This window comes from Bemisia tabaci, chromosome 2, assembly GCF_918797505.1.
Source record: "Bemisia tabaci chromosome 2, PGI_BMITA_v3".
Taxonomy (NCBI): Eukaryota; Metazoa; Arthropoda; class Insecta; order Hemiptera; family Aleyrodidae; genus Bemisia; species Bemisia tabaci.
In genome coordinates this window covers 77,122,410-77,137,673 of record NC_092794.1, presented here as the reverse complement: position 1 = coordinate 77,137,673, position 15,264 = coordinate 77,122,410, and the positions used below count along the sequence as shown (strand labels likewise).

Here is a 15,264-nt window from a genome sequence, read left to right as displayed (position 1 = left end):
GTAGGTACCATCAAATTGGCATACAGCGACTAAACTTCAATACACTTTGGAAGAGAACCTACATACTATGAGTTGGGCCGTCCCATTTCTTCCACCAGTGCACTGTCCCAACTCAGACTAGAAGGTCCTTCCGCGTAAATATTGATGGTGAGAATTTGAGGTTAGGAATATGGAAGAAAACGCAAAGGGAACTAATGACAGAAGATCTGCCCTCAACATTGGTACAAAAATATCAGCAAAATGTTTAAATTCCTGAGAACCACACGTCATTTTCTAAAAAAAATACGAGCTTTTAGGCTCCAAAAAAAAAAAAAAAAAGTAAAAAACAATCTCACCCGAAAAGTGCAAAACACGGCCAGTCGCTCCCGTTTCAAGGTCTGTTTACTTGGATGTCTCAGGGGTACCACCACACCAAAAATCGACGTCCTGCTACCAACTGTCATATGAAAAAAGTAAACTGTCCCTACTTAAACCCGTCCCAACTCAGCCACATTTCCCCTACCATCGGTAAGTTGCCCATTTTAGCTCTAAAATACCTTTAAATCGACTTTCTTTTCCAGGAGCTCGACAGAATGTTTTTCTTATCGGCTTAAATAGGTAATTCGGTAGACACTCTACTTCATAAATCTGAAGCGTAATTGCTTATGATTTGTCATAAAATTTAAAAGTCGTTCAGGCAAACCGTGCGGGGAGAATGTTAGGAAAAATCGGCAAAATCGCACGATGTGGCTACTTTGTGGGGTTGAAAAGGGTATTTTAAAAATGATAAGGTAAAGTGGGCTAATTTTCTTGTAGAGTACCCTAAGAAATGTGTTACCTCAAAAAGTTTCAAAGCCGTAGCGACATTTTAAAGGTAGAAAAAAGGCACACCGTGCAGGGAGAACGTTAGGAAAAATCGGCGAAATCACACGATGTGACTACTATGAGGGGTAGAAATGGGCATTTTTAAAGTGGGAAGGTAAAAAGTGTTATACTTCGTGTAAAGCTCCTTTAAAAGTGTATTATTTCAAAAAATGTCAAAGCCACAGCTACATTTTAAAAGGGGGAAAAATTCGCCAAATGACGGAAAAACGCGATTGTCCCTTTGAAGTTCCCGCTTGGAGACTAGGTACTTGTCGGGCCCGGCGGCACCACTTATTTAGGATGATCCGATCCGGCTGAAATTTTTTGTACGTTTTTTTCACACCAAGAGACAACTTTATGGGGGGGGAGGGGGGAGTGTCAGACATTTGATTTTCGAAAATTCGAAAAATAAGAACCACCCTGGCCTATATTGTACCTACCTGCATGCTATTTGTTTACACTTCCCGCACTCCTTATAACGCATTCATACCGCATTCTTATCGCTGGTCCTAATACCCCTAATATTGCTTGCTCAGTCCCTTTCGCATCTTTGCTCGTGAATATATAGCAATCCTCCTTTCGTTGAAAAGAAAATAAAAGACTGAAGAAAAAAGACAATAAGGTATAAATTCCTAGGTACCTGAAGCCCTTCCGTAACAACTTTGTTTGTTACCATTTTGATAACATTCTATTACAGTGCTCCATAACAAATCGAGACCAATATATGAGCGTGATCCAAGGGCACATCGGACCAATCTACGGAATCCATCACTCGCCGTTTTGTCCTCTTATTTTTATCACCCATGGCGCCGACTGGAACTTATGTATTTGGGCTGAGAATATGACCGAGCCACTCTCAAAGTTGTGTTGCAGCATGGTAATATCATTCTATCAACATTCAAAATTATGAGACAATTTTTCTTTAATTTTTACTCTTGTGTTTGAATTGCCCGCCCCAATGATGTATTTGGTGGACTGAAAGAAAAGACGGACTCGGATTGATGATCACATAGCGAGATTTTATTGTGAGCTCAAGACGCGTAGGTACCTATGCCCTTTGCACACGTTGCGAGTGTGTTGCTGAAAGTGGGAGTGCATCATTCATCAATGATCGTGCAATGTGTTGCAAAAACCTTCATCGATGAGTAATGCACTGATGACCCCCACATTCAACTTTGTGCAAAGGGCTCTCACGGAAAAAAACATATTGCTGTAATACCCACGAGGGTGGGTAAAATAGAAATTCATAGTGCTAAAAACGGACTTGCAATGTGGGTAGTAAAACAGCAAAACAATTTTTTGCTGGAAAAGCAAAATAAAAAAATGTCATTTTCGCAATATAAAATTGCTAGTACACCCTCATACTAGCTATGCAAAAATCGCCGAATGATATTGCTGGTTTTGCAAAAATATTGATAAGTTAGCAATCTCATTTTGCGATTTTTTAAATAGCAAAATACAGCCGTGTGCGCGCGCTCTGGGAGACGTTTTTGGTGTACTAATGTTGTTGCGCATGTGTATCTGCTTTAGTGGACCAGGAGGAGGACATAGAGAAAATACAGAAGTCGGTGGCAAGGGAAGAAATGTTCTTTTCTACGTCACAGCTAAAAATGAAGCTGCTCTTCTGATTGGTCAATAGGATCGCGGAAAAACAGAGATCTCTTTGAAATATAAAAAAGAGCGAGAAAGGTTGTGAGGTTTCCACTTATTTTGACTCTAAAAACTCGTCACTATTGACTTTTTATGTTTCAATATGTTTTTCTATCAATGTTCGACTGTAACTGAAAATAATGTGCAAGTTAAAAATATATATTTAATATAATAACAACTTTTATCTCGACTCGTCCCGTTTTGAAGGCATAACCATGTTAAATTACGTTCTGTGCGTCAAAAAAGCAGAAATTGGAAAGTCATGGTAACTAATGTTCAATTAAATGACTCTCCATGTTAGTCTGAGTGATGATGTAGGTCTTTATACAGGTTCCATCATAAAATGTACTCTTTTTTGAACAGCGCGCCAGTCCGTGTACTTTTCTTCGTCACAGCAAATCTTTAAGACTGCTGCCTTGCCAACATCCCTAGTAGAAGTGAACCTCATGCGGCGGGAGGTCTGCAGGTGGTTAGCCATCCGCGGCGGGGACTAACCTCCTGCAACCTCCTGCTAACCTCAAGCAACGTCCCGTCGCATGGGGTGGACACTCTGTTCCAGGAGAAAACCGAGTAACCTCCCGCGAACTTCCCGTAGACCTCTCGCAAGCCTTAGTGAGCTGCATGGGGTTGCAGGCCCTTGCTTGAGGTGATTAAGGCTTGCGAGAGGTCTGCGGGAGGTTGCTGGGTTTTTTCCTGGAACAGGGTGTCCACCCCATGCGACGGGAGGTTGCTTGAGGTTAGCAGGAGGTTGCAGGCATAGAGTACATAGAGTCGTGATGTAAATGGGAGAGCTGGCGCCATGTTCTGCTCGACGAATTCCGAGCCCGGTGTGTGCCGAGTTCGGGTCGCTTTTTCGATACATTTTCGATCCAAAATGGCGGTGTGGAATACGTGGTAATTCCTATCTCCGTTGTTGTTGTTGTTGTTGTTGTCATCGGATGGCCGGGTACCCGTGTATCGCAAACAATTGATTATGTATCGAAAAAGTGACCCGGCGTCACACAGGAGTCTCGGAATTCGGGACATGGAAAATGCTTAAAAGTGGCGCCAGCTCTCCCAATTACATTACGACTCTATGTACTCTATGGTTGCAGGAGGTTAGTCCCAAAGACATAAAGACGGAGCGCTCGTATCTAAAAGCACGGGGAAAAAGTGAAGCTAGGTTCGGCGCTGCGCGCTTGTGTGAGTGTGTAAATGAGCGCGGGAATCCATGGCGGCAAACGGAAATTTGATTTGAACTTGTCCTCTTGATTTTTGCACATTTCTTCTTTGAAACGTATTTTAAATTCCTAAAACGAATATACTAAGAAAGTTCGGTCTGCGTCCTAATATAATACACCTACTTTTGCTCGGTAACAGGCAGTAATCTCAGATAAAGTTACTTTTTCTTCTGCTCATGGTGGTTCTGCAGGTTCAAACAGGCCGTTACAGTTCTAGATCAACGTTACTCCCAAATGAAATTAATCGGTCGACGACGGACTGAAACTAACCTAAAGTTAAAAAAATATAAGTGTGTACCTGAATTTGGGCAAAAATCAACCTAAAATACTTTGTTTCCGCAATTTTATTTATTAGTTCCCGCCCTACATTTGAATTCAAACTTGTCCCGATTTCGCCGCCAATCCTCTAGCCAATAGTAGAGGTGATTGAAAAGAAGCTCTAGAAGCTTCATTTTTTGCTTTTAGTGCTCCGTCTTTATGTCTTTGGTTAGTCCCCGCCGCGGATGGTTAACCACTTGCAGACCTCCCGCCGCATGAGGTTCATTTCCACTAGGGCACCGTCTGTATTTTCTCTATAGGAGGAGGATCAAAGAGTTATTACTTACCTTAAGAACCTAGTCCTAGTCGGGATTAGAACCCACACTGAAACGAAAATTGAGCCCTAAACTCAAAGACATAAAGACGGAGTGCTCGTATCTAAAAGCATGGGGAAAAAGTGAAGCCTGGTTTGGCGCTGGGTGCTTGTGTGAGTGTGTAAATAAGCGCGGGAATCCATGGCGGCAAACGGAAATTTGATTTGAACTTGTCCTCTTGATTTTTCCACATTTCTTCTTCGAATCGTATTTTAAATGCCTAAAACGAATGTATTAAGAAAGTTGGGACTGCGTCCTAATATAATACACCTACTTTTGCCCGGTAATAGGCAGTAATCTCAGATAAAGTTATTTTTTCTTCTGTTCATGGTGGTTCAGCAGGTTCAAACAGGCCGTTACAGTTCTAGATGACTGCTACTCCCAAATGAAATTAATCGGTCGACGACGGACCAAAACTAACCGAAAGTTAAAAAAATATGAGTGGGTATAAGTGAATTTGGGCAAAAATCAACCTAGAATCCTTTGCTTCCGCAATTTTATTTAGTTCCCGCCCTAAAGAATTTCAAACTTGTCCCGATTTCGCCGCCAATCCTCTAGCCAATCGTAGAGGTGGTTGAAAAGAAGCTTCATTTTTTGCTTTTAGCCCTCCGTCTTTATGTCTTTGCCTAAACTTAAAAATTATTCATGTTCTCCTTGTACTGGGAGAATAGCGCGAATCGCACGCCGGACAGCGGCTCAGCGAGGAGGAAATCTTGTGACGTCATAGGTTAGATTTTGCTCTTGTTTCCCGTGTGAACCGCGGCCAGCCCTAGATTGATCAGCACTTTTCGTGAGATGCTATTGGCGTAAAGGGGTAGGACGCGCGGGACGTAGGAGGCGGCAGTGCACGGTGACGTGCGTTTTCAGGAAAATTTCTAAAGTGAGTCGCTCATGTTTGCCGGGATGAGAAATGTCGCGATTCCGTGTGATGTCCAGGTGCACGTAAAATTCCATCCCTGAGTCCTCAAAGTGTTTTTCGGCGGTGTCGAATCAACCTCCGTAGACCTCTGGAATAGAGGATCAGCACATTAGAGTCGTCCGACCATTGCCCCCGTCAAGTCCTGGTGTGCTAGCTGTAGTTTTTGTCTATTTTTGAGTTTCGGTTGTTTTGGAGAGTTTTTAGAAGTTTGGAAGATTTTGAAGAAGATTTAGTTGTGTTTTAACGGTTTCGTTGTTCTGAAATTTGATTCGTGTATTCTGTCTATGATTATTAAATCAATCAATCATTCATTTAATCAATCAATTGTTGTCTTGTCATCATTCAACCATGTGAGCTATCCGTGGCTCCTAAAATTCGCGGATTGGTGGAGACCTCGCCTTTTAGGCGCCCCCGAAATATTCTCGCTCTTTACGCCCCCAGAGCGAGCCCGTGTCAAGTGCGTTGCCGGGCGTGTCTTAGCCGTTTCAACACCTCGGGATGGAGTTGAAATCCGAAGTCCAGTACTTTACCACTAGGCCAGCCAGGGCTTGATATGAATGGGCCCGGGCCCCCAAATTAAATCTCTTAAATTATCGCAGGCCTCTGAGTCCGTAATGTGTGTGTTTAATGACGGATTCTTATAAAATTGGTAGAACATTAGTACCAAAAACGTCTCCTGGAGCGCGCGCATATGGTTGTATTTTGCTATTGCGAAAATCGCAAAATGAGATTGCTAACTTACCTAACAATAATTTTGCAAAATCAGCAATTTTACACAATTTCCTAATTCAGCAAAGTTCAGTTGTACAAATAGCTTTTTTAACCATTATAATTGCAAAAACGACGCTACATTCGCATTTATCTTGTAAAAACAGCAATTTATGAGGTGGTGAAAATCGCAATATCGAGATTGCTGAAGTAGCGATTGATTTTAGTTTTTTTTTTTTTTTTTTTTTTTTTTTTTTTTTTTTTTATCAATGTAAATGTACATAGCAATTACACTTGAAACTTTCAGACCAGATAGGTCTTTATAAAATTTTTCTTTAACTTATACCTAATAAAGTATAATACGAGGGCTGTCCCAAAAGAAACCGGACTTTTGTCATAGAAGGCGAACCGAGCGTCGTAATGAAGTTTTCTGGGGCTTGTTTGAAAGCTAATAAGCTACTGAAGATGCTTGTTTTTACGGAATGCAAAAATTCGTCTTGGTAAGGGAACTACACGCTTTGGAATAAAGGAAAGTCAAACTCGAGTTGCGATTTTTGTCTTTATTTCAAGAAAAATTTAGATACAACTTTACAAAAAACCCAGGTTTTAAGTTAAAAACTTCGTTACTCTCTTCTTCAAATGCTTAAAAATAAGGAAATTAACATTTTAAGCAGCTTACCAAGTCATCACCTATCCCCTTCAAAATACTCGCCAGCTTTGTCGATGCATTTTTGCCACCGTTTCTTCAATTGGGAGAAACACTGTTGGAAATTCTCAGGTTCGAGGAGTTGTCCATCATGAATTTTTACCGAAAGGAGAAACTGTCAATGGCGAATATTACAATGGTGTTCTGAGACGATTACGCGAAAATGTCCGCAGAAAAAGGCCCGAGCTTTGGAGAGAGAATTCCTGGTTTCTGCATCACGATAATGCACCTGCCCATGCATCCCTCCAAATTCGCGAATTGTGTGCAAAGAATGCCATGAGTGTCCTCCCTCATCCCCCTTATTCACCTGCCCTGGTTCCCCGTGATTTTTTCTTATTTCCGCGACTTAAATCTACCTTGAAAGGTCGACGTTTTCAAACCATTCCGGAAATTCAAGAGAACGCCTTGAAGGAATTGCGATCATTCAAACCTGAGGATTTCCAACAGTGTTTCTCCCAATTGAAGAAACGGTGGCAAAAATGCATCGACAAAGCTGGCGAATATTTTGAAGGGGATAGGTGATGACTTGGTAAGCTGCTTAAAATGTTAATTTCCTTATTTTTAAGCATTTGAAGAAGAGAGCAACGAAGTTTTTAACTTAAAACCTGGGTTTTTTTGTAAAGTTGTATCTAAATTTTTCTTGAAATAAAGACAAAAATCGCAACTCGAGTTTGACTTTCCTTTATTCCAAAGCGTGTAGTTCCCTTACCAAGACGAATTTTTGCATTCCGTAAAAACAAGCATCTTTAGTAGCTTATCAGCTTTCAAACAAGCCCCAGAAAACTTCATTACGACGCTCGGTTCGCCTTCTATGACGAAAGTCCGGTTTCTTTTGGGACAGCCCTCGTACACACAACTTTTTAGAGTTAATAACAGAATTACAATATTGAGATTGAGAGGGGATAAAATGACAAAAGAGATAAAGATCAGGTAACTGAAACTAAAGTTAAGAAAATAGGGACATCAAGGTGAGAGCTAACTATTGAAAGAAAGAATTTTACGAAAGTTACGAAGAGATTGTAAGAAATTAAAATTAAAAATAATGAACTTGAATGTTAAAAGAAAAAAAGAGAAAAGTGGGAAAAACTAACAATGAATAGCTATGTGAATTCTCATGTAAAACATGAGAGTTTTTGATTTAAGAGTGCGTGACCCTGTCAGTCGACAAAGACTAAATCGTAGGCCAGTGGCACGAGCCTAATACTGGCGAAAGCGAGCCGTTGCCAACTCGTGGGGTTTTCTTCTTTTAAGACGGCGTGGAGCATCCATCCAGTCCAGGAGCGTTATCGCTATAAACTTCTCCCTAACGAGCAATTTGGATTCCGACCACAACACAGTACAATAGAGCAACTCCATCGCATCTCTGCTTTTATTGAGAAATCTTTGGAAGAGAAGAAATTTTGTAACGTCGTGTTCTTGGATGTTGCCTTGTCTGTTGCGATGAGTGAGGCAGTCGCTGCGTGTGCTGCGTGGATCAATCAGAGTGGCCCTCGATCGGCCGAAGTTGCTCGAGCGGCCCGTTTGAATCTGAGTGGAGTAACGATTTTCGGCATTACGCTTTCATTTCCTCGATTTTTAGACAATGTCACAAATGGGTTAGTTAGTTTTCCATAGTGAAATTTCATCCTCTTTCGAAAAGGTTCTTATGAAATTTTGTGTCAGATCAACCCTGAAAAAGATATAGGAGAGAAATCATCGCGCGGCAAGCGTTCTCCCATAAGAACGCGTGTTAAACCGCGGCCGAGTTTCATCTACTAGTGTGACGTCACAGAATCATAGTTACGGCCTCTCCATTCTCGTAGGCAACGGTTAAGACAGCGTTAAAAATAGTTGTTAATTTTTTAATTGCTGCTTCTGGAAGTTGTTTCAGCACAACACCCGATATAAGGTCAAAGCCAGGGCACTTTTTGATTTTTGTTTTATATTTGATTTCATTAAAAATGTCCTCAAAGCTAATTTTTTTGATCTTTTCATCGGGGAGGAATTGAATATCATTTACCTCGTTCGAAATTTCTCTCTCTCGTTCTGGGTCAGTACAGGGGTTTGGTTGAAACACTGATTCCAAATGAGCAGCAATTGTGTTTGCTTTTTCTTGGCTGTTGTTAGCCCATTCGACGTTTGATTGTAAAATAGGGAAGCTTGTGTGGAAAGGGCGTTTCAGAGATTTAGTTGCTTTCCACAAAGAGTGATCATTAATTTCTTTTGCACTTAAATCACGAATAAATTTTTCGCGCTGAGCGTTCCTGTATTCGTTGATGCGTTTTGTTACTGCTTTGTTCAATTGGTTGTAACGAACTTTGTCTGCGGGAAACAAGGAAGATTTTTTGCGTCGTGCAGCCCCCTTTTTCCTATCAATTAAACGAAGACTTTCTGCCGGAAGAGTACATCTTGGGTAAAAGTTCCCATTATTACGTGCAACTGGCGTGCTAATTTTTGCAGCCTCTTGTATAAGGGAAGTTAGACGTTCAGCTTCAAAATCGAGGGATTTTTGATCGTTAATGGTGATAGAATTATCGATCCGGTTTGTTAAGGTTGAGCGAAATTTTTCCCAGTCCGTTTGGGCGGAAAAAAGACACGGGGGTCTTTTAGTTAATACAGGTGTAGCATAGATAGACAAAACAACAGGGACATGATCTTTAGGGCGTACGCCTTTTTTGTTATTCAGAACATCGCAGACGGTTTTGTTACTTAGTGAGAGATTACTAAAGACAAAAAAGTAGATACCATCGGACTCTTTGATTCCATCAGCTGGGTAAAATGTGGCATTGCCCGGGGTGATGAAATCACCGCCGATTAAAGAGCCGCATGCAAAAACGTTATTTTTCGCCCCCCCCCCCACTAAAACTTATTCAAACTTCGTCTATCAATTACTAATACTGGAGCGCTTCTTTTCCCAAATTTTCAGATCCCCAAACAATTTTGGGGGAGAGGGGCGCTAGGGGGGGTGGATGTCAGAACCTGTGAACCTCAATATCTTTCGAACGAAACAAGATATTGAGGCCCGGGTTGGACGAAAAATCGTCTAAAATTGCATACTTTAAGATTCTAGAGGTCAAAATCCCGATATCACATTTTTAACTTAACTTATGTGCTTTTTTTCAGTTTTTGAGGAAAAACAATTCCTTTTAAACACACTAAACTGAAAAAGCACAATTTTGTATTTGAACCAAAACCAGTTTTTTTTAAATTGTTTGTCTTTTTTCGCATCCAACGAGTGGTCATAAAATCTGGGGAACCGAACGGTTCCGGAGTTATGATCGATTGAAGTTTCCGCTCAACGCGAGCCGACCGATTTTCGCGCGCAAAAAAGTCGGATTTGACTGTTATTAAATCAGATTTGATGTTCAAACTGAGCAAAATGCATTATTAGGGACTCTTGAGGGTCGCTGAGCTCAAAAATTACAGATACTTCCAAAAAATTCACGTTTTTAAAATTACAGCTCCGTATCGCTATTTTAGAGGCCCACTGAGCGCCGACCGGCCGCTCAGTGGTCCTGTACGGAGCTGTAATTTTAAAAACGTGAATTTTTTGGAAGTATCTATAATTTCTGAATTCAGCATTCTTCAAGCTAGAGCTCAGCGACCCTCAAGAGTCCCTAATAATGCATTTTGCTCAATTTGAACATTCAATCTGATTTAATAACAGTCAAATCCGACTTTTTTGCGCGCGAAAATCGGTCGGCGCGCGTTGAGCGGAAACTTCAATCGATCATAACTCCGGAACCGTTCGGTTCCCCAGCTTGAATGACCACTCGTTGGATGCGGAAAAAGACAAACAATTTAAAAAAACTGGTTTTGGTTCAAATACAAAATTGTGCTTTTTCAGTTTTGTGTGTTTAAAAGAAATTGTTTTTCCTCAAAAACTGAAAAAAGCACATAAGTTCAGTCAAAAATGTGATATCGGGATTTTGACTTCTAGAATCTTAAAGTATGCAATTTTAGACGATTTTTCGTCCAAACCGGGCCTCAATATCTTGCTTCGTTCGAATGATATCGAGGTTCACAGGTTTTGACTTCCACCCCCCTAGCGCCCCCCAAAATTTTTTGGGGGTCTGAAAATTTGGGAAAAGAAGCGCTCCAGTATTAGTAACTGATAGACGAAGTTTGAATAAGTTTTAGTGGGGGGGTGGGGGGCGAAAAACGTCGTTTTTGCATACGGTTCTTTACTGCCGTTTCCAAGTGTCTACCTTTAGGGTTCGTGAGTTTAGATCCCCACCTAACAGATTTACAATTCCAGTCACCGCCTATAATAAAGCGGGGACCCATCCCTTCTAGCAATTCGGTATAATGTGCAACGTTGCAACGCTGTCCGGGCGGTGCGTAGATGGCACCAATTTTGAAAGGTGCCAGAGATGACTCAATCTGAATGACTACAGACTGAAATCTCTCTTCTTCTAAAATTTTGATAACGGAGTGTTTTAATGACTCCCTGATTGCTATCGAGGCACCCCCCCCCCCCCCCCGCGCATTGTTAGACGGGTGTCTTGCATTATAAAAACGATATCCCTTCACATAACCCCTTGATTCTCTGGTAAAGTGGGTCTCAGAAAAAAGGGCAACGTCCGTTATTAATTGGGCCATGGTTTCACTAAATGCGAGTAATTTAGCCGGGGTTAGACCGTTGGCGTTCTATGCAACAAAATTTAAAATATTTTCTCTAGAATTAGAGTGATTCAAGCTCGAAAGGAAGTAGAGCCGATAACACGGCCATGTAAAGCTTTCTCGTATTTTTCTTGGCGTTTACTCATTTCTTTGAGCTGTTTTCTAAGAGAATCAATTGTGAGTAATAGTTGACTTATCAATTCCGTTTGCTGGTTATCACCGGATGACGAGGGGCTCGTTGCTTCTGCATATGTGACATTCGGTTTGATTTTATTATGATTAGATAATTTGGAATTTTTATTATTTTGAGTATTTACGTTTTTCTGATTAGATTTTTAAGGAAGGGCAGGGAAATTTCCCCTAATACTGGATTTTTGTAGATTTTTACCTTTAAGAGCTTTGAGCCTATCTTTTTGCATCTCTTTGGCAAAGGGGCAGCCTCGATAGCTAGCAGGGTGTCCCCATTTTCCACAGTTCACACATCGGGGATTAATTACGCGTTGAGGCCAGGGACAATCAGCCGAAAGATGTTTGCCTGTGCATTTGACGCATCTGGCCTGTTTACCGCAGTAGTTACTTGAATGTCAAACATTTTGGCAACGACGACACTGGATTATCTTCGATGAAGATACTTTTATAGGTTCTACTTTGACAGACATTGAACAAATGCCCACAATTTTGTAGATTTTTTCCACGTCTTCGGAATGGTCAAAGTCGACCTGATGGACTTGAATTTTAATAAGTTTAGTTTTACTAATATACTCTGTATCTGGAGTAAATAGAGGAACGTATTCATTATCAATAATCTGTTCAGTAACATTAGTATCCATTGCATTTAAATCGTTATTAGGAGGTACTGGTTTGCTGTTTTTTTGATCCGAGTTTCCAGCAACTGGAGCCGAAGATGAGGCATCATCCGCAGGAACATTAGTTTTTTTCGCTTCAAGAGCTTTTTTGATAGCCTTTAGTTCGGCACCCGGTACTGGTACTCGTTTCAAAAGACATACGGCTTTTTTAGCTTTGAAACCCTTCGCCTGTAGATCGGCAAGAATGTCCTGTTCATCTAACGTAGAGTGTAGGCCACGAATAATAACCTTGATGTCCCTAATATTCTTATTACAGCGGTGCCGGACACGGAAGCTGTCAGCAATAGATTTCGGGTGCACTGCAGATTGCGAAACGACGGGTAGCGCGACTGCGGATTGCACAGGAGTTAGGGCGCTCGTATAATGTAAACAAACTTTGGCCGCGGGATTGGAGAATTGAATCTCTAAATTGAATCGGACATCTGAGGAACTAACGAACAGCTTGTGGGCTGTAAAAATTGACGACCTGTAATACAGATGGACAAGATTCTAAAAACTCTCTGACTTTTAAAAAGAGGTGGCGGGGGATTCAAAACAAGTTGATGCTGTACATGCTAAAGTAGGTTTTATATATGAAGCGGAAAATTTATTAAAAATTAGAAATTTAGAAAATATTGACTCATCAAAAACTAATTAGCAATAAATGTATATACATGAATTATGGTTTGTGTTGTGACGTCACCATCAACTGGTACCCTGGATCCTGGATGTGACCTCAAAATGCCATTATCAAGACGTCATCCAAGGATGACTCCATGACGTCATCAACGAGACTCGTTTCCATCGACGTCATCGACAGGTGCCTCCATGACGTCATCAACGGATGAGTCTATGGCGTCCTTGATGGGTGTCCGGATGACGTGATCGGGGGGGGGGGGATTGCTGGTAGATATGGAATTGTCATTTTCTCAACTTAGGGGGATTGAAATACAAGAGGAGAAAGGTAAGGCCTTGTCTCCACGGGACGTTTTCATAGGATTTGTCCCAAGTTCGAATCGCAGGAATGAAACTTCTGGGATTTTTCCCAGTTACCGTCTCCACGGGACGGGGCTCATACAGTCCTGCGACTAGTTTGCGCGAGAAGATAAATTAGATAAAGTCGAGTATTTAACCGGGATTAAAATACTAATTGCACTTAATTGACAATTATACACATTATTTTAACGAAACAAACATTAACAATGGAGTAATGAATAAAATATTGCACAATTCGTTTCACTTCTTCCTCTCCTCTCAGTGGGTCCTAGGGGTACAAGTACCATACTTGGTACTGGGAAAAAAAAATTGATTAACTCAATATTTTTCTCAACTTCGTAAGTGGAATTTAACGCTGGGACAAATCTCGTGAAACGGCCCGTGGAGAAAAGGCCTAAAGAAAAAAGTAAAGACATTAGTAAAAACATTTAGAGCGAAAAGAATCACTCTCAAAAATGGGCAACCACTGTTTTACCAGTTATTCCGATTAATCAGTCCACTCCCCCTTCTCTTATATCGACACAATTCCCCTTTACCTGCACTTTTCTGTAATATACCGTTAAAAAAAGGCAGCGTTCGGCCCGCAGTCCGGACAAGAAAACTTCTAAAAGTCAAAGTTCTAAAATGAGCCACACGCTTCATATAGGTATTGTTCATATATTCTCGCGGAGCGCCCTAACTCCTGTGCACTCCGCAGTCGCGCCACCTCCGTCGTTTTGCAATCTGCACCCGAAATCTATTGCTGACAGCTCCCGTGTCCGGCACCGCTTATTACAGTGAGTATAATATTGAATTTTAGCATCAGTTTCTTGAGCTTCCCTAAGGGATTGATTGATTTTAGTGAGTTTCGCAAAATAATTAGTAAAAAGAGCAAAACCATACACTAATTCGGCAAACATTTTGCAAATACAGCAAAAGTTTTAGCACCAACTTTAACATGGCCCAATGTAAATTCGAATAATTCCGACAGAACGGCAATCGCCGTACAGTTACACTCATTTTCAGCCGGGAAACTAAACCCGTGGAATAGAAATGATAACTTCCGGATAGTGAAGCACTTGCACACGTCGTGGATTTGCAACTGAAGTAGGTAGTTGCTTACTTCTTACTTAAAGTTTTGTGGGAAGCAGTATGGCTGGGGTTATGGAGCCCTATAATAAACGTTGATATTTTTATGAATTGTTTCAAGGACGCGGTAAATGACGCTGCTTGGTCTCCCACCCATTCTACGTTTTTGGCTAGCGTAAGCGGAGATTGCATCCATTTATGGGATATTTCTCGCAAGACTGTGACGCCTTTGTCGACATTAAAAGTTTCAACCGGAGGCTTGACATCTATTGTCTTCTCACCATCTGGAAAGGTAAATTTTATTTATGTATCTAGCAGGAAATCCGTGCTGCGCACAGAAAAAAAACATGATCATTATTTATCAGCGGGACGAAGGGATCAGTTCCAAAATCTTGTTTTATGCGTAATTTAATCCATCAAAAATGTGTGCGGGTAATCCTTCAAGAATAAGCGTGTGTCCAATTGCGATTTTGCAGAACTCAGCTGAAAAGTTTGTTTTCTAAGACACCTATGAGTAAAAATGTTTCTAAAGAACCCCGCACCATCCTTATGAGAAATCCCTCCCCCGCTCAAATCTGATGAAACTTTGCTACGTTACTCAGATAGTTATTCTAATCAAAAGCTCTCACGGGCCGAAAGAGATCCCATGTGCAGTTTTCGAGATATTTGCCGTTTTTATGTGCGTGAACGGAGGTCTCGCCGGCCGGACCACTGTGCGGCACTACTCGTACCGTCTCCTTCCAGCCCATTCCGGCCCCTCTTCGCTTCTCTGCCATCCATACCCGAGGCTCGAGCTCCGACGCTCACGAGGCTTTGCTCATCGCCACCGGCCCCCCCAAAAAAAGAAAAGTTGCCGCCCCCCCTTTGGGAGGAGCTTGAATGCGTTACTTTTCAGGTGCGCCTCGTATGTATGTGCGTACGTATGCGTATACTAGGGGGCCCTGCCCCCTGACTGCTACGCGACCCAACCCCCGGGAGGGCGCTTCGCGGGCCCTATACGCATATGTATAGGCAAAAATGTTCTTCCATTTTAATACACCATTTTGTGTTGGAGCTGCATCGATTTCAAAATTTT

At 41.5% G+C, this 15,264-nt stretch overlaps 1 protein-coding gene across 7 annotated transcripts in view; it reads left to right on the top strand.

Moving 5' to 3' along the window:
• The window catches only part of LOC109037054 (dynein axonemal intermediate chain 4), a 53,326-nt gene extending 38,288 nt beyond the window's left edge, over window positions 1–15,038 (top strand). For 3 of the 7 annotated variants that reach the window (XM_019051547.2, XM_072296321.1, XM_072296316.1), the window contains 2 exons: window positions 1,541–1,720; window positions 14,311–15,038. In XM_019051547.2, coding sequence (XP_018907092.1) covers window positions 1,541–1,720; window positions 14,311–14,601 — 471 coding nt within the window. In that variant the 3' untranslated portion in view covers window positions 14,602–15,038. Of the gene's footprint in view, window positions 1–4; window positions 330–1,540; window positions 1,721–14,310 lie in introns of those variants that run through there. The other 4 variants (XM_072296320.1, XM_072296319.1, XM_072296318.1 and 1 more) reach the window with 2 other exon arrangements.
• The last annotated feature ends 226 nt before the right edge of the window (window positions 15,039–15,264 follow it).